Here is a 22,277-nt window from a genome sequence, read left to right on the forward strand (position 1 = left end):
AAAATAACATTTTCTAAAATATAATAATTTGATAATAATGACATTTATTAATGGCTATACATTTTTGATGTTTTAATTAAATAAAACTTAAATTATATATTATACTCGAGTAATTATATCTGAAATATTGTTTTCAAAGCGAACCATATAGTATAAATTCTTGTTCGTAGTATATAAAAATCGGTTAAGTAGAGGAAAGTAGAACATGGTTTTAGTCGAGACTGGTTGTGTCCAAAACTAGTTGTATTGGATAGATCATGATGTACATCCAAACACACTCACGCGTATATAAAGTGCTCACGTAGGTACATAATACATAATTGCATTGTTGAACGTGAATGGTAAATATTATATACATGTGTGTGTGTGTTTATTTATATTTTATTTATTTAAGTATACAATAGAGTATTGATGGTTATATTACAATCGTGCCAAAAAATATGTATATTTAACCTATAAATTTAATAGTGTATTATATGTATGTCCTATACTATATTGTGTGTAACACGATGTACAACGCATAAGTAATTATTCCACGGTAACAATAATAATCATATTGTGCGACGTACAAACCTGCTGGACAGGTATGTGTAGTCAACATCGAAACGAGATTTGGAATAAATGTATTCAATCTGCGCAATTTTTATCTTCCCATACCCTTCTTCCTCTTATCATGCTACTGCTGCTGCCGTTGCCTTTTAATTGATTGCAGTTTTATAATTCTGAACCTCCCACGGAAACAACTTAACCAATGTTGACACTATATTACTCGTGTTTGAATAGAAAGGGTTTATATATACTATAAAGGTTTGTTACGGGTCTGAGAAAAATCAATAACACGTGTTGTGTTACACTTGGAAAATAAAAAAATGCTTCTGGCATGCGACCCCTTGATACCGTTATAGTTGGGTATATACTATCTATAATTATCGTGATTTATTATAATTATACATAAGAATACACTTTTATGCAAATGTTCAATAAAAAATTAATAAATAAATAAATATATAATATATAAGATACAATACCAAACAGTCAGTGTTATGTTTATCGCGCCAACTAGTCTGATATAATATACTGTTTACTATAATATTCCATAATTGTATTATTATTATTATTATTAATATTATCCAGAGTATGTGATGCAGAGATAAAAATAAGTATATTAAACATATCATACACAACATTCATATATCAAACATATTATACAATTTGAAAAATCAATCATTAAGAAGGTTCAAACGTCCATTTTATCACCTCATTTGCAGATTGCTTTTATTGTTAATTTTATACTGATTAATCATGTTTATTACACGCATCGTTGATAAATTTTTTTAATCATCAGAAATTATTATAACAATTAAATAGACTATAGATATTACAATAGATGGGACATCGATTAAAAAGTTATAATTGAAAACATAAAATTTATAAGAAATATATACTCCCCACACCACGTCAACTAGCAGAATAATATTAAACTAAAATTCTTTTAAATTTATAATTTAAAAAATATTTCAACGAAAATAAATTGTACAGTAAAAACGATTCTGTACACTTCGCTGGAGCTTGTAATAAATATAAACCGAGAAAAAGATGCTTGGGTAATAAAAACTTTGTCAATTATGGTCAATGATCTTTTACAATTTTACTGGGTCCATCGAAAAGTTTCATTTTTATTACGTTACACAATTTCAAACGTATATACATACTGTAAACAAAAAAATTGAATAGTAAGAAAGACGAATGGTTTTATTTATGGAAAAAAATGTATGTATCAAGTATTAAATGTGAACAAGTGAACTAGCATAATGGAAATACGTCAATAGAAAGTAGTAAAAGTTGCATTATACGAACAACAATTACATACTAATTGTACATACTACTGTACAGCAAAAAAACAAACACCATAACATTCGTTTAATGTACGGCGTAATTCTTTTATAAAATTACAACGGTTGCAATAACAGTATAATAACAATATTATATAGTCTGTATAACAGCGTTAAAGATACTGTTTAAATTCAAATCGTTTCTCTACGTATTCTTCGAATTCGGCGGAATAAATATTTTCTTAGATCTGACGTGATCAAATGTTAAATATTATAACTCTCATATTATATCAATGAATTTTTTTTTCCGTAGATTTTTTTATATTTTGATTTCATGGTGCATTTTAATATGAATAATTGATTTAAAAATGAATACATTTTTCAAACATATATTTCAATACTTCATTTGAAAAAAAAAATAAAAAAAAAAATAAATTCTTATGTACTTACGTCTAACTAGCAATAAAATGGTGTTTATCTTAATATTATGTTAATGGGTGTTCATTATTTAGAATTTATTATCTATTTTCAATCGATTTGTACTTCATACTACATAAATAAAATAAAATAAATAAATTTAATTATTTTTTGAGTTATCCTTAATTTTGCAACCAGGCTAAAACGATGGATATGATATAAATATAAATAATGGCACATATATTAATAATTTGATATAAATCTTGAAAGCAATGTTAGTAAAGATTATTATTATAATTTTCCTTATTAATGATTGTTGGTTTATTTCATTATTATTTAATTGTAAAATAACATAGTGTACCTATTTAATTTTTTATTTTTTTCCACCACAAAAAAAATAATTTATTACATTTATTCATTTTGCTTTATTAATTAAAAATATATCTAGGGTAATTACCTGAAGTGGCATTTTTAAAATAACATAAATTTAAGTGTTTAGAAAAAATGAACAAACATCAAATTGTTTTAATAATAAAATTATGGCTGTTTCCTAAATGCTAATTTTTCTTCAACATCGTATAAGATGTTGGAAAATTTAATACAATATACATTTGAGTAACCATTTTTTATGATATAATTCTTAAAATATGCAGTTCATATCTGGTACAATTTTTAAAGTAATAGCCTATGAAAGAAAAGTATTCTAATATAGCTGATTGAGCTTAAAATTATTTAATATTATCGGATACAAATTCCCGTTATTATTCATTTTTGTTATTGACCTTATTAGTTCTAAGAAAATGGGTAGTATTGTGAAACCATAGACCATGGATCACCAAATGGCGGCCCGCGAACAAATTTTATCCGGCCCGCAGACAAAAAATAAAAACACATATTACGACAACATTCTATATTTGTAATTAATTATGTTTTTGATGTTTAAAAACAATAGCAAATAATAATAAATAAAATAAATAATGTACTCATTACATCTAATTTTAAAATAATACCTATTGTCTTATTATATGTTGAAAATATGTACTTAAAATTTTAATGGCCCGCGAAAAATTTTCAGATTCCAAATGTAGCCTTTCAAAAATATTAATTGGGGACCAATGCCAAAGACTTTAATTATTTTTAGAAATTGTATTAATAATATAGTTTTTTCAACGTAATTACTGTGATACAATTTAAATTGTTTACTGTTTATAAAACACTTCTAAGAACTAAGTACTATAACGCAGAGTATGTTAAGATACGATTGTAAAACTATAAACAATAAATTAATTACTAAAATAATCTCCAGAAAGCTAAACACCTATTAATTAATGTTAATGAAACAAAATATTATTTTAATTTTAAAAATTGTGTAAATATTTCATGATATATTTAATTGGTAAAGTATACCATATTGGTCAAGGGATGAATACTACTTATATTTCAGTCTTTATTTAAATGATAAGGAAACAAAAAAAAATGTTGCACAAATTAATACATTATAATTTGTATGTAAGGTTTGAAATATACGTGTTATACATATTTTGCGTGTATTAAAAATGTATTGACTTACTCCATAGAACAATAAAATAATATAAAGTAAAAAAATTTAAAATATGTTCCAAATGAACAATTATTTGTACGAGTATAAATAATATATTAAGTATTTGTAATTAATGTGTAAGTATGGAAATTATCCACTGTTACGTTAATTAATTAATGTATACACCTTTCGCAAAATTACGATGAGCGCAATTTAATAAATATTTCAGACTGGGTCGGATTATACTTTCATAATAATTACAACTGACTGAAACTCGTTGTAAGATATTTATCATTTAATTGTATTGAAATCACTGTTAACTTTAAATGTAACTTTTTTTATGTATTACAAATAAATTTTCTTAAAGATTGTGTGTGCGGCTTATGATTTAACACAATGATTTCAAGACACCAAATATATTATACAGAACGAACAACGAGCAAACTTCATATTGAAACAAATATTAATGATTAATGATTAAAGTTACTTACTGTATTCGTTTGAATCCTAAAAGAAACAATATGAAAAATGATTGGATATTTTATGTATAAACTTGTTTATTTTTCCCAAATCGAGTAGATATAAAATATGTACAAAAAGTAATCTAAAAGAAGTGTTTTTAGTATCTAATGAAAATACTGAGATTTTACTATCCAATCATTTATAATTATCTTATATATACCTATATATATATTATCCATTACGAAAAACTCTTGTTCATTAAACAATTGTTAATAATATGTAATAAATGTTAGTATTAAATTATAATTATATGAATGTAAGTCGTATATATAATGTAATATCACTCATGATAGAAATACGTATTTTTAGCTTCATTACTCTCTGTTCATTTATATCTACCCATTCTTGTCAATTTAGACTTAAAACATTGAATGATATTAGTTCTACAATGCATTTTATTATTTAGCTGCACCCAACTGCTTATTATAGCTATATAGCATCAACACCATATTCTCATCTTCTCAGTGTTCAATAAATGGACTATATATCATACATAGGTGTACGTTCATACTATCCTTCAGGTAACCTTCATAGTATTATTTATCTACGACGCATGTAATTTCTCTAACCAAAAACATAACATGCATATCATATTTTATTCATTATAATTTATTTATCGTAGAACTAGAAAAAACTCTATGATTTGCTTTTTGTCTAGATCATTGTCGTTATTATAAACTTTAAACATTATCACGCAGGACTGACAAAAAAGTTAAACTTTATGGTTATAAAAAAAAACCTTTTAAAATAGCTTTTTCTTGTTTCATGTTCATTAATAATTATGAGTTTAAACCCGTTAAAAAAATATGTATATACTTAAAATATTAATGTTTAAATATTTAAAAAAATATTATAAAACGCATGAACGTTTTTCAAAGTAATTTTAATATTTATTTTTTCATTTATTCGATGAAATCTTAAAAATAATCTAAAAATTTTAATTTTAAAATTTAATTAGTATATTTAATTTTGACAAGATATTGATTATAAACATTACAATTACTATGGGAAAAATAATTAACGGTGCAACGCAATAAAATAGTTATTTAGTTCATACAAGCTGCGCAGTTTAATGTTACTTTGTACATAAACGATTTTTATTAGTATTTGATTCAAAATTTACAATTGACTATATTTAATAATGTACATGATTATAATACAACACTATATAATTTTCCTGGGATTTTTAGTTCATGTTATTAAATTAGGTTTATAGCTCTAATATAGTAACTTATAAGTAACTGAGAACTAATAAATAAAAACACACATACATTAGAATTTTGAAGTTATTAATTTTCAACTCATAATTAATCTTCTATCCTGTACACTTATATGTTATTTAACTACCATTGTTAATTTTAAAATTTGAGTGCAAAAAACATTTCATTGCTTTTACAGTAATATAATACCTCTGTAATATAGACCAGACATTGGATTGATCTAGTGATGACTTATAAGTGTTGCTTCCCCTCATTGGAAATTCAAATAATATTATAAAAAAATAATCTCTGAAACTACGCTCATAGACTACGAGAATAACCTACTGTATTCAGTTTAATAATATAATGAGTTATATAATATACGTGTGTCATGTATGTAAATATGTATATAGTATTGATATTTGTAATAATATTTAACAATCCAAAGTGTTGGATGGATCGAAAAAATTTAAAAAAAAACATCTGAGGCAGTATAATTTGATCCGGCCATTTTTATACTTCCACAAGCTTCAAGAAATTCAACAAAAATATTTTTTTTTTTAAATTATAATGATATATTTTAAAATGTACTGTAGTTGTTATAATACAAATTTTTCTTTTATTTCCAACTTATTCACAATGTACTCAAAAGTATGTCACTTTTGTTTTTACATAATTATATTTCTATTAACAATTTAAGTGACCCATATATATATATATATATATATAAATAGTTTATACAGAAATAAATAAATATTTAGCCTGGAGAATTATTATACCAATAAAGTACGACCGGTTTCGAATTAAAAATTCATCATCAGGTATATACAAAACTAATAATCGCAACTGATTTATATATATATAAAAGCATGAAACCTATATTCTTGTAGTTTTTCAAACGTAATTATGTATTATTAATAATTATATCTAAATTGAAAGTAAAACTCTAGTTTAAGATGCGATGATCGAAGTCAGACGATACGTACAGTCTGCACGTATATCCAGTCAATAATTTTTAATCATAGTTTTGTTCTAATAATTTTGTATCGAATATAATAAATTATGCAACAATCAGGGTATCAGAAATCTGGAACCTTATTATGGACAAAATTTCAATCACTTTTACATAATGAAACACGATTATTTAAGATAATTGTTTATTCGCGTATCGGTTAATTGGATTGGAATAAAATTAAAATAAATGTTTTGTCATGCACGGCGAATCATGTGTACTGCAGTTTAATTATTCGTACTAATCGGTATTTATTGTTAGGGCACAATATTGGTATAAATGATTGTTATTTATTTAATATTCAATAGCTAATATAAATGATATAGGTACTATGAACCAGGAAAAAGTACCTATTTGATATTTATGGTAACACGCATACACTCGTAAATCACTGGTTGCGGTATAAAAACTGATCGTTATGTTACGTTACGTATGCAAACAGCAGTGTATTTACGACTAATCACAATGAAAATTGTATTTAATATAATATCTCGACGTACATCGTCAATACGAAATTATACGTTGTGTTTTTACGAGCAACATATTTTCATTGAACGTCGTATTCACGACATCATACCTTTTGTCAATCGTAATAATATAGGAAAAACGAACAGAAATATAAAATTCATCCGTGAAAACATTAAATTTGTTATACGTTCGCGCGATTCGCACAAGTTGTAATTCGTCCGTTCACAGTTAAAAATATATGCTCACGAATCGAATCCGATACATATGTGTCCAAGACCTTTCTGGTAAATTATCAGCTAGGAGCCGTCGCCGTTGTCGCGTAGAATATTAAACAGTAAAATAAGTTCTATAGCGGCCACTATTCGCTTGTTTCCGTGGAAACCTGCACGCCGAACTATCATTGGTGTTATCGTTCAGCAGTAAATCGCTACAGATTTATAATTGATATAAAAAATTTGTCTTGGGTACGGCTGTTGACTGCTGTACCACTTTATACGTATGCATATAAGTAATCGAGTTACACACGTAAATAATAAAATAATGCACGACGGCGTAGGGAGTGACAGTAGTACGTATCGATGTATTTATATTTGTACGTATATATTATCCTTTTTACTGTGTCACCTCGCACAGAATAGATATCGCCGACCGTCATTTATTTTCAACGTGCCGGTCAATCTACGGATACAATCTTCAATTTCAGACGTTTGCGTTCCTTCTATTTAAGTTTCCGTTTAAAACTTTTGACTTTTACGTCAATTTTTAGTTTGTTTTGTATATAAGAGTTCTGAGGACGTCTTGCATCAGTTCTCTTTTCTTCTATACTATTAAGAATATTAAGCAACTGTTTTTTATGAACTATTCAGGACGTGTCCAGTCATTTTCCAATTTTTTGTCCTAAAATCACAATCATAAATATTCGTTTTTATTTAAAAAATCCTCATAGTACCTCTTCATTTGTTTTTTTTCTATAATCTTTATTGAACTTATACTTTTCGTATGTCTCCAACACTACAACGCAAAATAATTTTAAGGTTTTTTTTCGGTATCACTAACAACCAGAAGTAAATCGCTTTACATATGATTGACAAAAAAAAAATCGGTCTCAGGTCCGTCTGGCCGTTGACTGCTGAACCACGTTGTATAAAAGAGTTACGATACACATATATTTATAAAAAAATTAATGCAAGGTGGCGTGAAGGTTGAGCGTATAGCGAGTGACGGCGGCATATTGATATATGATCGCCGTGTCATCCTATGCGATGATCATATCGTCAATTGTCATACGTATTATTATTATTATTATTATTAATTGTACACATTTTATAGATACATAATATAATGTATAAAACAGGGTGGGCCAATCTTTTGTAGTTGGCGGGCCAATTTACACTTTCATAAAAACACTAAGGGCCGCCCTACTGTCAATCGCTGTCTAATAATAACTATAATAATAATGATTTCTACCATCTCCCACGAGATAACCATGAGATATCGAATTCGCTATGACTGCTATAAAAATACGATACCTACATATGTACGTAATGAGCTGGATTCAATCATGATTTTGGACGTTACTCGTTGCACGTATTATAAATGTGTATTATATGTTAATACGTAACACGCAATATTTGAAAAATGTTTGTGCATTTTTTTCGATTTATCATAAAGCCAAATAAAATGGGTAATATTTATTTGTTTTAATTTTTCTTATAAATAGATAATTTTTTCTTATTTATTAGTTATAACAATTTTGGTTGGTTTAAAAATCTCTAGGTTTTTAAATTTCAATTAATTCTCTCCGTTATTATCATATAAAAACCAACCTGAATCCGTTATCGTAGTATTCTTGACGGCCCATTTTTAAATTTACAATGACGACGACGTTGTTCATCTGCCCGACCCATCGTGTCATATATTATACTAATGCGAACGGGTTCATTCGTCGTAGTCGAACAATAACCGTTGTATTGTTAGATCACTTGGAGACCTAGCTGCGACTTTTGGTAGACGTTCGTCCGTCACGGATCACCACTTACAAGATTATTTTTATTCGCTTATATCACCTTTTCGACGTCCGCGTTATTTACATAAGTCGTATGTCACTGCATAATCCTCTTATAAGGATACACGTAGTATTTCATAGAAGATGTAATGCGGGGACTTAATAACAATAATTGCTACAAGGCTTATTATATTAAATGGGCGTATCAGTAATGTAGCTACATATAAAAGCGTCCAAAGACATTGTTAAATACAGTTCGATAATTGACGAGAATAGTCTCAAATTTTCTAGAGTATTCGAGACGGACAGGCACGGTCTTCTTATCTATCATAGGTATTGGCTCGAATATTCTAGAACTGACCTATCGTTCTACCTGCCTTCTAACCCGGTGGCGATCGGCTATAAATTCACACCGTCATCTCCAGGTTAGAGACAGTTTATTTTAATCCGTTGTGCTATTACATTATTATTGTCGTGTTCGTTTTTGTATACGTTCGTTGTTACCGCGTTTTGATTATAATAAAAGTTTTATAATTTAATACAGTCCACTACTTTGTTCTTGATATTTTATATCCGGCACCAATTGAAACGTGGTTACCCCGACCAATTTTGGATTCAGGACCTCGCTCAAACAGATATAATATTCGTCCTTATAGTAGAAATTATACTTTTTGTCTCCAAAACAATGTTGTGACCAATAGTACCAAAAAACAAACTGACTTCTTATTCAATCTTATTATTTATATAGGCTACAAATGTCTTATAGTAACACCTAGTTTAGTCATAATTTATCACTTATCCAAAAAATAATGACACCCCAAGGCAACTGCGTCTGTTGCCTCTGCGCTAACTACACCACTGATGGGTGTTATTGGGACGATCGAAACACGCGTATATTGTAGTGGCGTACAAGGCTCCCCGTTCTGAATTAAAGTATGCATTGCATGTCAAATACGCGTTTCCAGTTAAAATATTCTGAAACTACCGTCAGGTATGATAAATACCAAAAGGGCGCATTGATATTTAGTATCGAAAAAATTCGATTAACATGCACGATTAAAATATGGAACGTCTTGAAACCACGAGGTAATCATTGGCTGACGGTAGATATCTCCTAATGGCTAGATTGCGGTACAATATTCGATTAATTTTAAAATATTTAGGTATATGTGTACGTAGAGAAGAGATTGTTAACGAAATAGTTTCCTGAAAAGCGTAATCGTTTCAGCGAGATTCTATGTACGGTTTTAACCATGCGATAAAACTGATTGCAATAAATATATAAATATATACATACATATATATATATATATATATATATATATATACATACAATGTATATTTATAAATAAATATATTTATATTATGCTATCGGCACCACGGGTAACACAATACAACACAACATACTATATTTCATACTCATGTGTGTAGGAAACACTGCAATTTGACGCATTGATTACTTCGCATATCGTGTATAATGTTGATTAGGACCACATCCATCCCTTGATCGTGCCTGCAGTGATGCGTGATCCCGAGCAATCTATGTCCCCAGCGTGGGTAGAATAACCCTCTCCCACCGAACACCTCATTCGATAGTGTTCACGTATCCATATGTACTCCATGTCAGCCCAGCGACACGTGCTGAAACTCATTCGCAATCACAAAATAAATACATCAACAACGTATATTATAGTAACCATTTTATGTGGGCGTATATGGTTATAGATAATTATTTTTCACAAGAATTTTTCATTCGTCCCTAAAAACTAAAAATAGAAATATATATATATATATATATATATATATATATATATAATTAATTTTTTTAGTAAACGAGAAAAACATGAATAACAACGTCATAATATAATAAAAAATATTACTCAATAAATGTTAAACATGTTATTAAATTAATCATTATGTTTAAACGAATACGTATCATTACTCGAAGTAAATGGTTTTGTTAACAATTTATACTCAATGGCTAATCAAGTAAAATTGCTTGTCAATAAATAATAATGAAACTAAGTAAAGGGGATTTTTTTTCGCACATTCGCTCGTAGTTTGAAATGTCAAACTAAAATTTCATATTGAAAATTAAAGTGAGTATTTCATTACAGGCTAGGTTAAATTAATCTTTGTTCATCATGAACATGTGATTAGATTATTAATTTTTATTAATACCGTCCATTTCCACGTATGTAGTGTTGTAACGTTTTTAAATTTAACTTTCTATAAGTGTATGTAGTTTCTCGAATATGATTAAACCAATAAAAACGTTCCCAGTGATTGTATCACACATCATAATATGAGATCGAAACAAATGGAGGAGAACCGCAGCTGTTTTAGTATTTTTTTGTCTTCGATTGTTTATTAGAGAATTTATGCGTATTTTGAATCTGTTAGAATCGTACGACATAATTCACGTCGGTATAAAGCCTGCAGTATTTTTCACGCAAATTATTATACGCTGTGCAATGTACATTGACGGAGAAAAATCAACAGTGGTATATTGCCGATCTACCTCCTCACCCCGTTCGACCACACCAGTTTGTAAGGGATTCCACCCACGTCAACTCCTCAGATGAATATTACATTTATTATACATGTATGTATGTATAAGCTTCAGCTTCAGGTATATAAATATTGTTACATATATGATATTATGTAATATTATACTGCCGTTGGCATTAAAGACGTAATCAATTTCGAGGGACTTAACCGCAGCGATAAAAACGTCAGAATCACTTCGTGGCGTCGATTAAACCCTGTAGGGTTTAAAATGCAGTGCTTATTAAATAATGACATTTTAATTATTTCGTCGGATAACACAAAAAAAAAAAAAAACTAAAGAAGTTTAAAAGGTATTTTTGTCGCACGATAACGATTTAAGTTTATTATGTATTCAAAATGTTTTTGAATAATGATTAAAAACCTTGTACGTTTATCGTGTTTGCGCAGGTCGACGCACGGGACAACTGCGGTGGCTGGGCCGCGGTCGTGTTGGCCGTATAAGATGGTCATTTGTACGCGGTACGGATGATGAATGACAACGGAGAACCACGAGACGGAGGCGTTGGTGGTTGTGGACGGGATGTGGCCATCAACTACAAGACGAGAAAGCGGCCGGTGGACGTGGCCGCGGTGTACACGATAACGGGCACTGACGTGAACCCGCACGATGAGTCGTGCACGTGTTGTCCACCATCGGTCGGCAGTGGTCTCAGAAGCAGGCAGCAGCAGCAGCAGCAGCAGCAGCAGCAGAGGCGTAGGCCACGGACGTGGACAAGCGGTACAGCTGGCGGCGGGGTAGGAATCTCCAGCCTGACCCGGAGTCGGACGTTCACGAGTAACTATGAACGGGCGATCTCGTCGCTGTTGTGGCAGCCGTACGAGTGCCGGTCATCGAGCAACTCACTCAACGACGACGGCGACGTGGCCGTGTGGCTGAACGCCACCGGCCGGTACGAACCGCTGTCCAGTCGGTCTTCACTTAGCCTGTCCACCATACCAAGGTAATGAAGAGACACATGTGTGTACACGGCAATAATAGCGATCGTCGCAATAATAATTATAATAATAACAACAATAATTAAATTAACGATTAGAAGATCAGATGTACCAGGTGAGCGGAGCCACGTGCGAGTCTAAAGACCACGTATCTTGTACAAAAGAAACGAATACTTACATTAGTTTGACGTATAAAAAAAAACACACACACACACACATTTTCGATCTAATTTAACGTACTTCCAATGAATACTTACACGATACTATCACATGATATTTATTCTATAGAATTGGTATAAATGTGTAATGCACATAAAGAAATATTGTATTAACTGAAATCGTGGTGGAGAGTACTCCGCTCTACGCGGCTGGCGGTCTTGTCTATAGGTATTGTGGGACAGGTTAGAAAACTACTGTGAGCTCTATTATAATTATCAAATAAATTATAGTTACGCAATAAAAACTCAATTTCGAAACAAAGTTTACGGCATATATTATTAATAACGGTCAAAACCTTACAAGTTTAACAGTACAAATTTCGGTTACTGATTTGTCGAGGTCCTTTATGCGACAGTATATTTGATGGGTCTCGGTGCGCGATGCACCACTTTACAACCCTCTAAATACGCCACTTGACTGTACCACGGCAGCAATAACAATAACAATACTTCGGTGGACAGTTAACGTGGTTACACCATGCGACAGCACCGCATGTCACAGCCGCAGCGTAATATTTCAAATCGGTCCTTGAGCGACACGCGGTATGTACCCGAATTAAACGCTTTCGCTAATTACGTACGCCCGTCGCTATTGTACATCGTTCTGCGGTCGATCACTGTTATTGGCACTCGAGCGTTCTACCGAGGGACAGGGATGGGATGGTGGTTTAAGGTATCCTGCGCCATGGATTCGTATCGGTTTAAAATGATTGTATAATATATTACATTACACGGAATAGTTGAACTAATCTTCATAGGCCGTACATTAGTATCATTAATAAACTCACATGCATACTACGGTTTCCAATGTTTGTATGTTCCTTAATTATTATCATCAATAAATATAATCGTACGGTTCAACGAAGATAATGTAGCCATTTTGATATCTACTGAGATAAGGATCAAGTTTTTTTTTATGTTTAATTTGCATGACTCACAGAAATAACGACTTACGAATATTTATATTTTGATTAGATTTTTATGTTTTTGGTTAAAGATTCAAAAATAACTTCTTATATTATTACTTTCGAACAAATTTCTGTATTATGATATAAAACTAAATTTTTTTGTAAGTTAAAAAAAAATTATGAGGTTAAAGAAAATAAAAGTTGAAACGTCAACATTTTTTTTCAAAATAATTAACTGTATCTTCAAGCATTTCGAAAAAAAAAAATGAAAATATATGATTTTTTTCGTTTATCTCATGACTCAGGAAATTTCAAACTACTAAATCTTTATGGCGCACTCAGTAAACCTTTATAATATGCGCAGCTGCTGTCATCAGTTGTTCGGCAAAAGCGTTCGACCGTTACTTTTATCCAGAACGATCCGATTTACGTGCACTCACTGCGTGAGTAAATATAATAATTATAACGTAAGTGTACATTTTTTATAGAAGCTTTTCATCTGAAATGTAGATTATCCCGAAAAACTTAAGTCATTTTTCCTTCCATATTTTGACTCCCCCCCCCCCCCCGGATAGATTTAAAAATATACTTCTTATATAAACGTAGAAATACCTTTAATCATATAATGAATACTCCGGGCAATATAATGACGAAGACCATAAATTAATTAACCAACTGATTTATTAATTTCTCAAAACTTTAATTCATTAAAAAACTATGTAATCTTATACACTAGGTAATTTGCATAATGATAATCTATAAGTGTTTATGTATTTATATCTAAGTATCTTATAGTTTATAATATTTTATTTTTTTTATTATACTAGTATTATTATATTTACTGTTGATTGTTTCTATCTTATCTAAGTTGGGCCCGTTTAAAATTTAAATAAATAAATATAGGCGTCCACCGTTCACTACTTTTACCCTGCCCTGTCCCCGCGGGAGTTTCTTTGACGAACGCGCACCGGGACCTATGGCTAGCAGCCAGACGATATACTCTTCGGATCCTTCGATAAACACTATAAATGTATGTATATATTCCATCATTCTATATAAAATCATATTAATATGATGTCTGTTATATCCTCTTCGAATTTCCGATATTGATATCGGACAGAATTAAAGGGATTCTTCATGTTTTCAGTCTCGTGCATTCAATTAAATGGTTGTCGAATTTTCGCAAACAGCATAATAATATATAAATAGGTATATATTTTTATATATTTTTTTTTTACAACTATATTATATTAAAAAATTTGAAATTATAATTTTCAAGAAATGAAATCTCATTTATAAGTAAAATTTGTTTATAATGTAAAATTAATTGTTTTTATTTTTATTAAATGGCTGAATATTTTTAGTTTTTTTTTTTTTTTTAATTGTTAAGGAGAATAATGCGAGATTTTTGAAAATCAAAAGGGGTGTTAAAAAAAAAAAAAAATTGGGAAACAGTATTATAAAACTATAAATATTTTACGATTTATGCTGCTCCTGGTATATCTGCAGCATTTAACTAACCTTATATTTTGCATTTCTGTTTAGACACGCTTGTTTTTTTTTTTATTACCCTCAACGTAGATAGAATTTCTAAAAGAAGAATATTTTAATAATATATTTGAATACAATTTGTGTTTATATATGTGGAGGGGAAGGTAAACATTTCTATGGAATATTTTTTCTTTACTTTTTATTTGTTTATGTTATACAATCATAAGAAAAAGCCCAATAATTAGTAAATTTGAGAAATGACTAAAATGATCGTAAAAGTCACGGAGCCATTAGTGACACTTTAGCAGTTGAGTGTTAAATTCAAATTTATTACTAAATAGTTACAATATCTCTATAAGAGGTCATGACTCCAAGTTCTTTTAAATCTATAACGGGAGTTTCCAGAAAGGTTGGAATAAACAAATATTTATGAATGGGTTTTAGTAGTGCAAAGTTTGGAATAAAATCTATTGCAAGTGTTTTAGTTTCTTAATTTATTGTTTTCATATGGATGTCATTATAGAGTGTATAATTAGAATAAAATATAGGTTCGTTTGTGATTTTTCGGTGTGAAACATTTGGAAAAGTTTAAATTTGTTATTAAATAATTACATGATTTTTTGGCTACACCCGAAAGCTAAAATCAATCTATCGATTCATGAAATCAAATTAATAAATCATAATACGCGTTAAACTCTCATATATATTTAAACCAAAATAAGTACCTTATATGTTGTATCATATAACTACGTATTATGTACTTTTTTAGAAGCCTATAAATTGAAATAGTATATATATATACATTTTAAAATATATTTAGTATATGTTGTATAGTTTTGGCTTAGTACGATATAAGGCGAGGTAAGAGGGTGATTTAAAATCCAAAACAACCCTTAACTACACGCACCTGTGCATTGCTTTATCGCTTTTCCTCCTACCCATTTCTTTACGACTGCCGCCGGTAACTAACCGCTGTAGAATTACATATATACATTTTGGTCAGCGGTAATTTGTGAAATGTTTAAATATAATTCAAACATTCACGTATGTATATAATCCGGGAGAAAGAAATTCAAGATAATATAATACATGCAAGTGTACGCCATATATTATTACATTTATGATTTCGTAATATTTGCTATGCTATACTATGCTATTCGTAGAATGGTATTGCTATATTTACATTTCAGTACACATAAGATCTAACACGATCGATTGTAAAATTGTATATAAAACAAAGATCAATTTGACGATATTAAATCATAATATATAATAATACAACATTATACTATTAAAGCTACTCGTAATATTATTCTTAATTCTTATTTTAAACGAGTGTAGTCCATAGCGATGAATACTTCTGTTATGTTAATACTATCTGCTACTATTCAATCTTTCATTTTGTACGATCGTAGTTTGTGTTGAGTAGAATAGGGTCACAGCAGATTTCTAATAATATTTTATTATGACATTAATAATTCAAAGAATAAAATAGTTTAATCGAATGCGCCTATATTATCTACCTTTAACACGAATGTTCTTTATTAAAGAAAACAAACAATATGTTTTATATTTAAATGATATTCTTTTTATAATTCACTTTTCCGTTTACGTACTGATCGATTCCTCGTGTATAATAAATAAAAAATATTAAATATTATTAATTATAAACTTTTAATACCGTGTTGAGTAATTATAAATTTATCATTGATGTAATTACCGTATTAAAATGTATTATTTTCAAACTATAATTGAAACTTACTGATGGGTTGATTAAAAAAGTTCGTTGTACATAAACGCTAAAACAACTCAAGTAACGTATTAAAATTATGTAGTTAAAGAGATCGGTGACAATGAATAAAATAGATTTCACTATAAACTTATACGCACACTATACATATATCATATTTAACTTTGTAAACAACTATTTTATATAAACAAACTTATACAAACTTTTAAAAGTATTCTTACCATGGCTTCATTACTTTTTTCGAATATTTATTTTTTCTTAAGTTCAGACAGAACTCTTCGAACATTCAATTTGCTCATTTTTAAAATTAAAAATTATATGATCGATAAACTTTAATATACCTTTTAAATTCTTGAGGGTGAATTATAATATAAAAAAATAATTTTGTGTAAACACTATATACTCGTAATTCCAGTATAAAAAAAGTGAATCAAATGAAATAAATTAATTTAAAAATGAAATAATAATTTGTCTTTACTTAGAAATTTATCTTCAATCTTCTATAAAACAATTAATAGGGTCACGAAGAGTTATGATTTACTTGACTTTTAAAATGAATACACTATTAACCGAATTGCCATTTGACACTCAAGTAATAAAATACGGCATGAATGAATATTACGCATTCTATTAGAAGGAACAAAAAAAAATTATTACCGAAAAATTAACATTTCAGTCTAGTGTCATTATATATATTGAGGGTACTTAGATATAAAAACTCAAGGCCCCACTACTCGTATGGCTTTTTTTTTTTTAGCGAAAATTTTTCGATCCCCTCTATACATTACTGAGTGACGTAGTTTTATGCTTGAAAAATTATGTACATAAAAAAAACATTTTGATAATTTTCACTCGAATTGTATTCATTATTCGTCTCTCGTTAGCAGAAAAAAAACTAAATATCATTAATACCATATCACACTACGCATAAAAATATATTACAAATATATCAGATACGGTACTCAGTATGAAATGATGAATTCATAATTTAATTTGTTGTTTATATTTTATATGCAACCACGGAGCTGCGTTTAAATGTTGTTTTTTCCTGCAGTACAACGGAATATTCAACATGAAATATCATGATAGAGATTCCGCCAACCGCTGTAAGTCTAATACCCTAGTGTGCGCCTGGTTGTTACGGGCAACCAACTTTTTGAGAAACGTTTTCTTACATGGTAATCCTAATAAATAAACAAAATTAAAACTCGACAGTGATTTTAAAGTATATATATATATATATGTTACATAACGAATACTCTCCCTTTCTCGTTTATTTCAAGGACAGAATCCCTAAATAGACATGTTTATTCCTTGAGTAGAATCCACCGCTAGCCTATCCTTCTCTTTATCATCTCTCTTAATCTTCTAACATTTTTTTTACCCCCTTTACGTCTTAATGTATACCAAACGCAAATATTTGCTCGCATTTCCAACGAGCTTATTGTCGTATCAAATTTTAATGACTTCAACATATTTTAAAGCTTTCATGATATTGACTTTGTTCTTTTACTTGCAAGCGGTCCAAAACTTTTAACAATGTTTGATATGTATTTCATTAATAACGTCGTTCGTGTTTTTTTTAAATATATTTGAATAATTTATAAAAAAAGTTTAACAATTTTACCACTAAGGAATAGAGTTTAGTGATTAATTTTCGTGTTTCGACATAACTATAGGTCGGTTAAATTAAACACAAACCAATAAACACATTTAACCCAATAAATAAATCAAAACAAAGTATTTTTTTTTTTAAATTAAATAGCCTTTATTCGAAGCACATTATAACATAAAAATATTATATTAAAACAAACTCGTTACTTATGTGAAACATAAATTTAATACAAATGTTTGATTAATAAGTTCTTAAGCTATTGAAATAAAAACATAATTTAAAAAATGTAGACAAAAACTATAAATCAGACACTTTAAATTAACCATTAAAATGTGGTTCGTAAAATACAAAAAACGTGTACAAATCATTTGGCTTCAAATTACGAGCAAAGACGTACTGACATGACAGCACGCAATGCACCTAATCAAAAATCCTTGATAAAATATTTGTGTATTGAGCAGTCACAAATCATTGCAAAAATGAGTTAAAACTTTATTATTAAAATGTATTTGGATAGATTTATGTTTGTTTAAAGTTTAAATACAAAATTAATTTCAGTAATACATTTCACAACTATAAATGTATAACATTATACTTAAAGGTTTTTAGTTAAATATTACATTGTTATCAAAAAATAAAATTCTTGTTTATAGATATATTTTACTACGGATAATGAATATAGAAAAAAAAGTTGTTTTATTAATTAAATAATATTTTAATCATTTAAATATAATAATAATAACATAAGAAAATAGTACGGTATTTTTTTTTTTTAAACAATTAAAATAAAATAATTGATTAAATCTATACGAAAATAAAGAATTATTTGCATAACTATATAATGAATTGCAAATATTTTTTTACAATCGTTTACTTTAATTAAACAATCATTAATAATAATATGATTTTCTAAATGATTTAATTAGAAGTTAACGTTTCTTTATCTTAGTTGCTCGTGATTTTTTTAATTTATTCTGTAACTAAACACTTCAAAATTCGTTCTAATTAGTAAAACGTAATATTGAACGAAACATAAATCATTTTTTAAAATCTTGTAGCATCTCCTATTCCAGTAAATATTATGTTTAAAGTCGCAGCGTTTTATGGCATGTATACTCTTTAAATATTTGTGTCCTTAAATATTCTATAAATTGTTTTAAATATGGTTTATTTTTGATATTGAACATAAATTATATTATTTACGATTTTTTAAATTCAGCAAAATATTTTTAATTTTCGTTTCAAATTCAAACCAAAAAAGTCATATTTTATTTTTAAATAAATTAAATATCTGATTGGGTGTCACTGCTGAATATCTGCCATAAGCACAATCACCTGTCAATAAATATTTATCAAATGTATGTATTTTAATAATTGAATTGTATAGATTATAAATATTTTTTAATAAAAAAATAAAATTAACTATTTCATTATTATTGATTATCTTTTGCATAATAAATTACATTTTTTTGAAATTTACTTAATCCATTTAATTTTGGGTACCCTATACTAGTGTTAAGTGAATCGAGCTTATTTTATGATTAGATTTTATAACACATTATGGCATTTGTGATGAAAAAAGTACTTGGTGATAGATGTAGAGGAAAGGAAAATATTTCGAACTTAGCGAAGGTCACTAAGATTAAAAGTTTTAAAGTTGTTTTATTATTAAGAATTTCAGAGCTACAATGAATCATCATGTTCGTCGAAAAAAAATATAGGATTCTATTAAACGAAAATCAGGTATTTCTTTTTTAAATTATCATACTTCACTTCTTTTTTTTTAAACTTTACTTATAATTCAAAAATATTATATTTGATTATTATTGTTAAATTCCAAAGTTATAGGTTTATTATTTTTTGAATTGGACATCGATATTAAAATTAATTTTGTTAATTATGATTTATGAGTTCCTTATAAATATTAACGTTTTTTTTTTTTTTTACTTTTTTTTTTTATTTGTAATTTTGAATAGTTTTATTGAAGCAATTTTATTAGCACAATTATACATGTAACTGTAATTATCCTATGAGAGTCGTTTTATAGAATGGCACTTCAAACCAATTCTTATCAACACAATGTCTACTGTCGTACTGTTTTAGCTATATTAAAATATAAGTGAACCTTAACAAATTTTTATTTATAATTTACATATATATACATACTTTTATAATTCATTAATGTAACCAATGACAACAAATAACATCGCATTATGTTATATTAACCTTTTTATTACAGGTTTAATGACTCGTACAATCATATCGAAACATTTTTATTTGTCATAAATATTTAAATGATGAATATTGTAATAAAACAATTTAATTTTCTCCTTGAGTAATATTTGAGTAATTTAAGGTTATATGGTTAACAAGTTGGCAGGGGTGATTTTTAATTCCGATTATGAGCCTAACGATTTTTATTGATGATTTCCTTTAAAACAAAAAAAAAATGTACCAAATAAATTGTTTTATATTTTGTGTTAAACATTATGACGAAAGAAAAGTGTGCAAATCGTAAAAGAAAAACATTAGTTCGTTAATAACAATCTGTGGGGCTTAAGTGGCTTTACCATTAGCTAATAAGAAACTAAAAGCAAGTTTATTTTTCATGACACAATGATATTATATCATTATGAATAGAAAATATATATTTGAATACATTAAAATATGAAACAAAAAATTAGACACCAATGGGTCTGAATTTCACAGTATATAAATGGTAACAGTATGATCATCTCGGTCCAGGATGTGGGGACGTGGTGCTTATTGCACTATTAATTTGAGTACATAAATGAATCCAAATATAGGTTTTTTATTTTATTTGCCTTTATCGTAAACATTACAGCATAATTATAGGTTATTTTGTTTATCCGTATCATTGGTTCAACGTTTTATTTCTACTAAATGACCTGATTGTGTTATGCCTATTTTTTAGATCTATAACACTGATAAATCTGAGAAATAATAATCATATTATAATACACAGTTTATAGGGTTTATTTTCTAATTTCATTAATATTCTAGGCATAATTTATTCATCAAGTGTTCAAATTTAACTACCTATACTAATATACTTGTAATATACTGTTCTTTTAAGTGAGTCTAATAAAACTTAACGTGTGCATGCGTAAAGTTTAAATTTAGATTAATAAATAATTTATTGGAAACTGCATTAAAAATTAATATTATGATTATTTATGTCGTGTATAACTACATGCTAAAAGTAAGTATATATTCGTTATCTCGTTTTTATTTTTTATCCATAAGTTACTTTTTTATGATTTTAGTCAATTTTCGTTACCTACTATGTGTCTGATGAATATTATGAAATGATGTAATATTAATCGTACTGTGCAATGTATATATGCACATACAGAACAATATTGGGTTGATGTTTGTTATACGTAAAATGAAACCACATGCCAAACATTTAAGTTGTCTTTTAAAATAACCTAAATTATTTTTTTTCCAATTCGAAAAATAAATGTATCACATCATTGACCTACAAGCATTATTCGGTATGACGTTTAACACATTATACATAATATTATATCCGCTTAAAATAACGATATCGTATTGAGAAATATCACCGTTGAATGTGCGCTCTAAAAACATAATTAAATCGTGCGTACAATGATATTACACAATATAATTATTATTCTCTGCCGTTTGAACAAAATCTAATCGACATGACTCGATTGAATATTAATGAAAAATATACAGAGCGTGCATATGGCGTATTTTTATGTGTACAAACATAGTATTTAAAATACTCTTGATTTAAATAAACTAT

At 28.3% G+C, this 22,277-nt stretch overlaps 1 protein-coding gene across 1 annotated transcript in view; it reads left to right on the forward strand.

The window, feature by feature from the left end:
* Window positions 1-22,277, forward strand: part of LOC112679572 — a 214,805-nt gene that overhangs the window by 107,637 nt on the left and 84,891 nt on the right. Inside the window, exon 4 of the mRNA XM_025549440.1 lies at window positions 11,954-12,507. Within this exon, the coding sequence (XP_025405225.1) occupies window positions 12,032-12,507 (476 nt within the window). The 5' untranslated portion in view covers window positions 11,954-12,031. The remainder of the gene's footprint in view (window positions 1-11,953; window positions 12,508-22,277) is intronic.

This window comes from Sipha flava, unplaced genomic scaffold, assembly GCF_003268045.1.
Source record: "Sipha flava isolate LNK unplaced genomic scaffold, YSA_version1 164_pilon_pilon, whole genome shotgun sequence".
Lineage (NCBI taxonomy): Eukaryota > Metazoa > Arthropoda > Insecta > Hemiptera > Aphididae > Sipha > Sipha flava.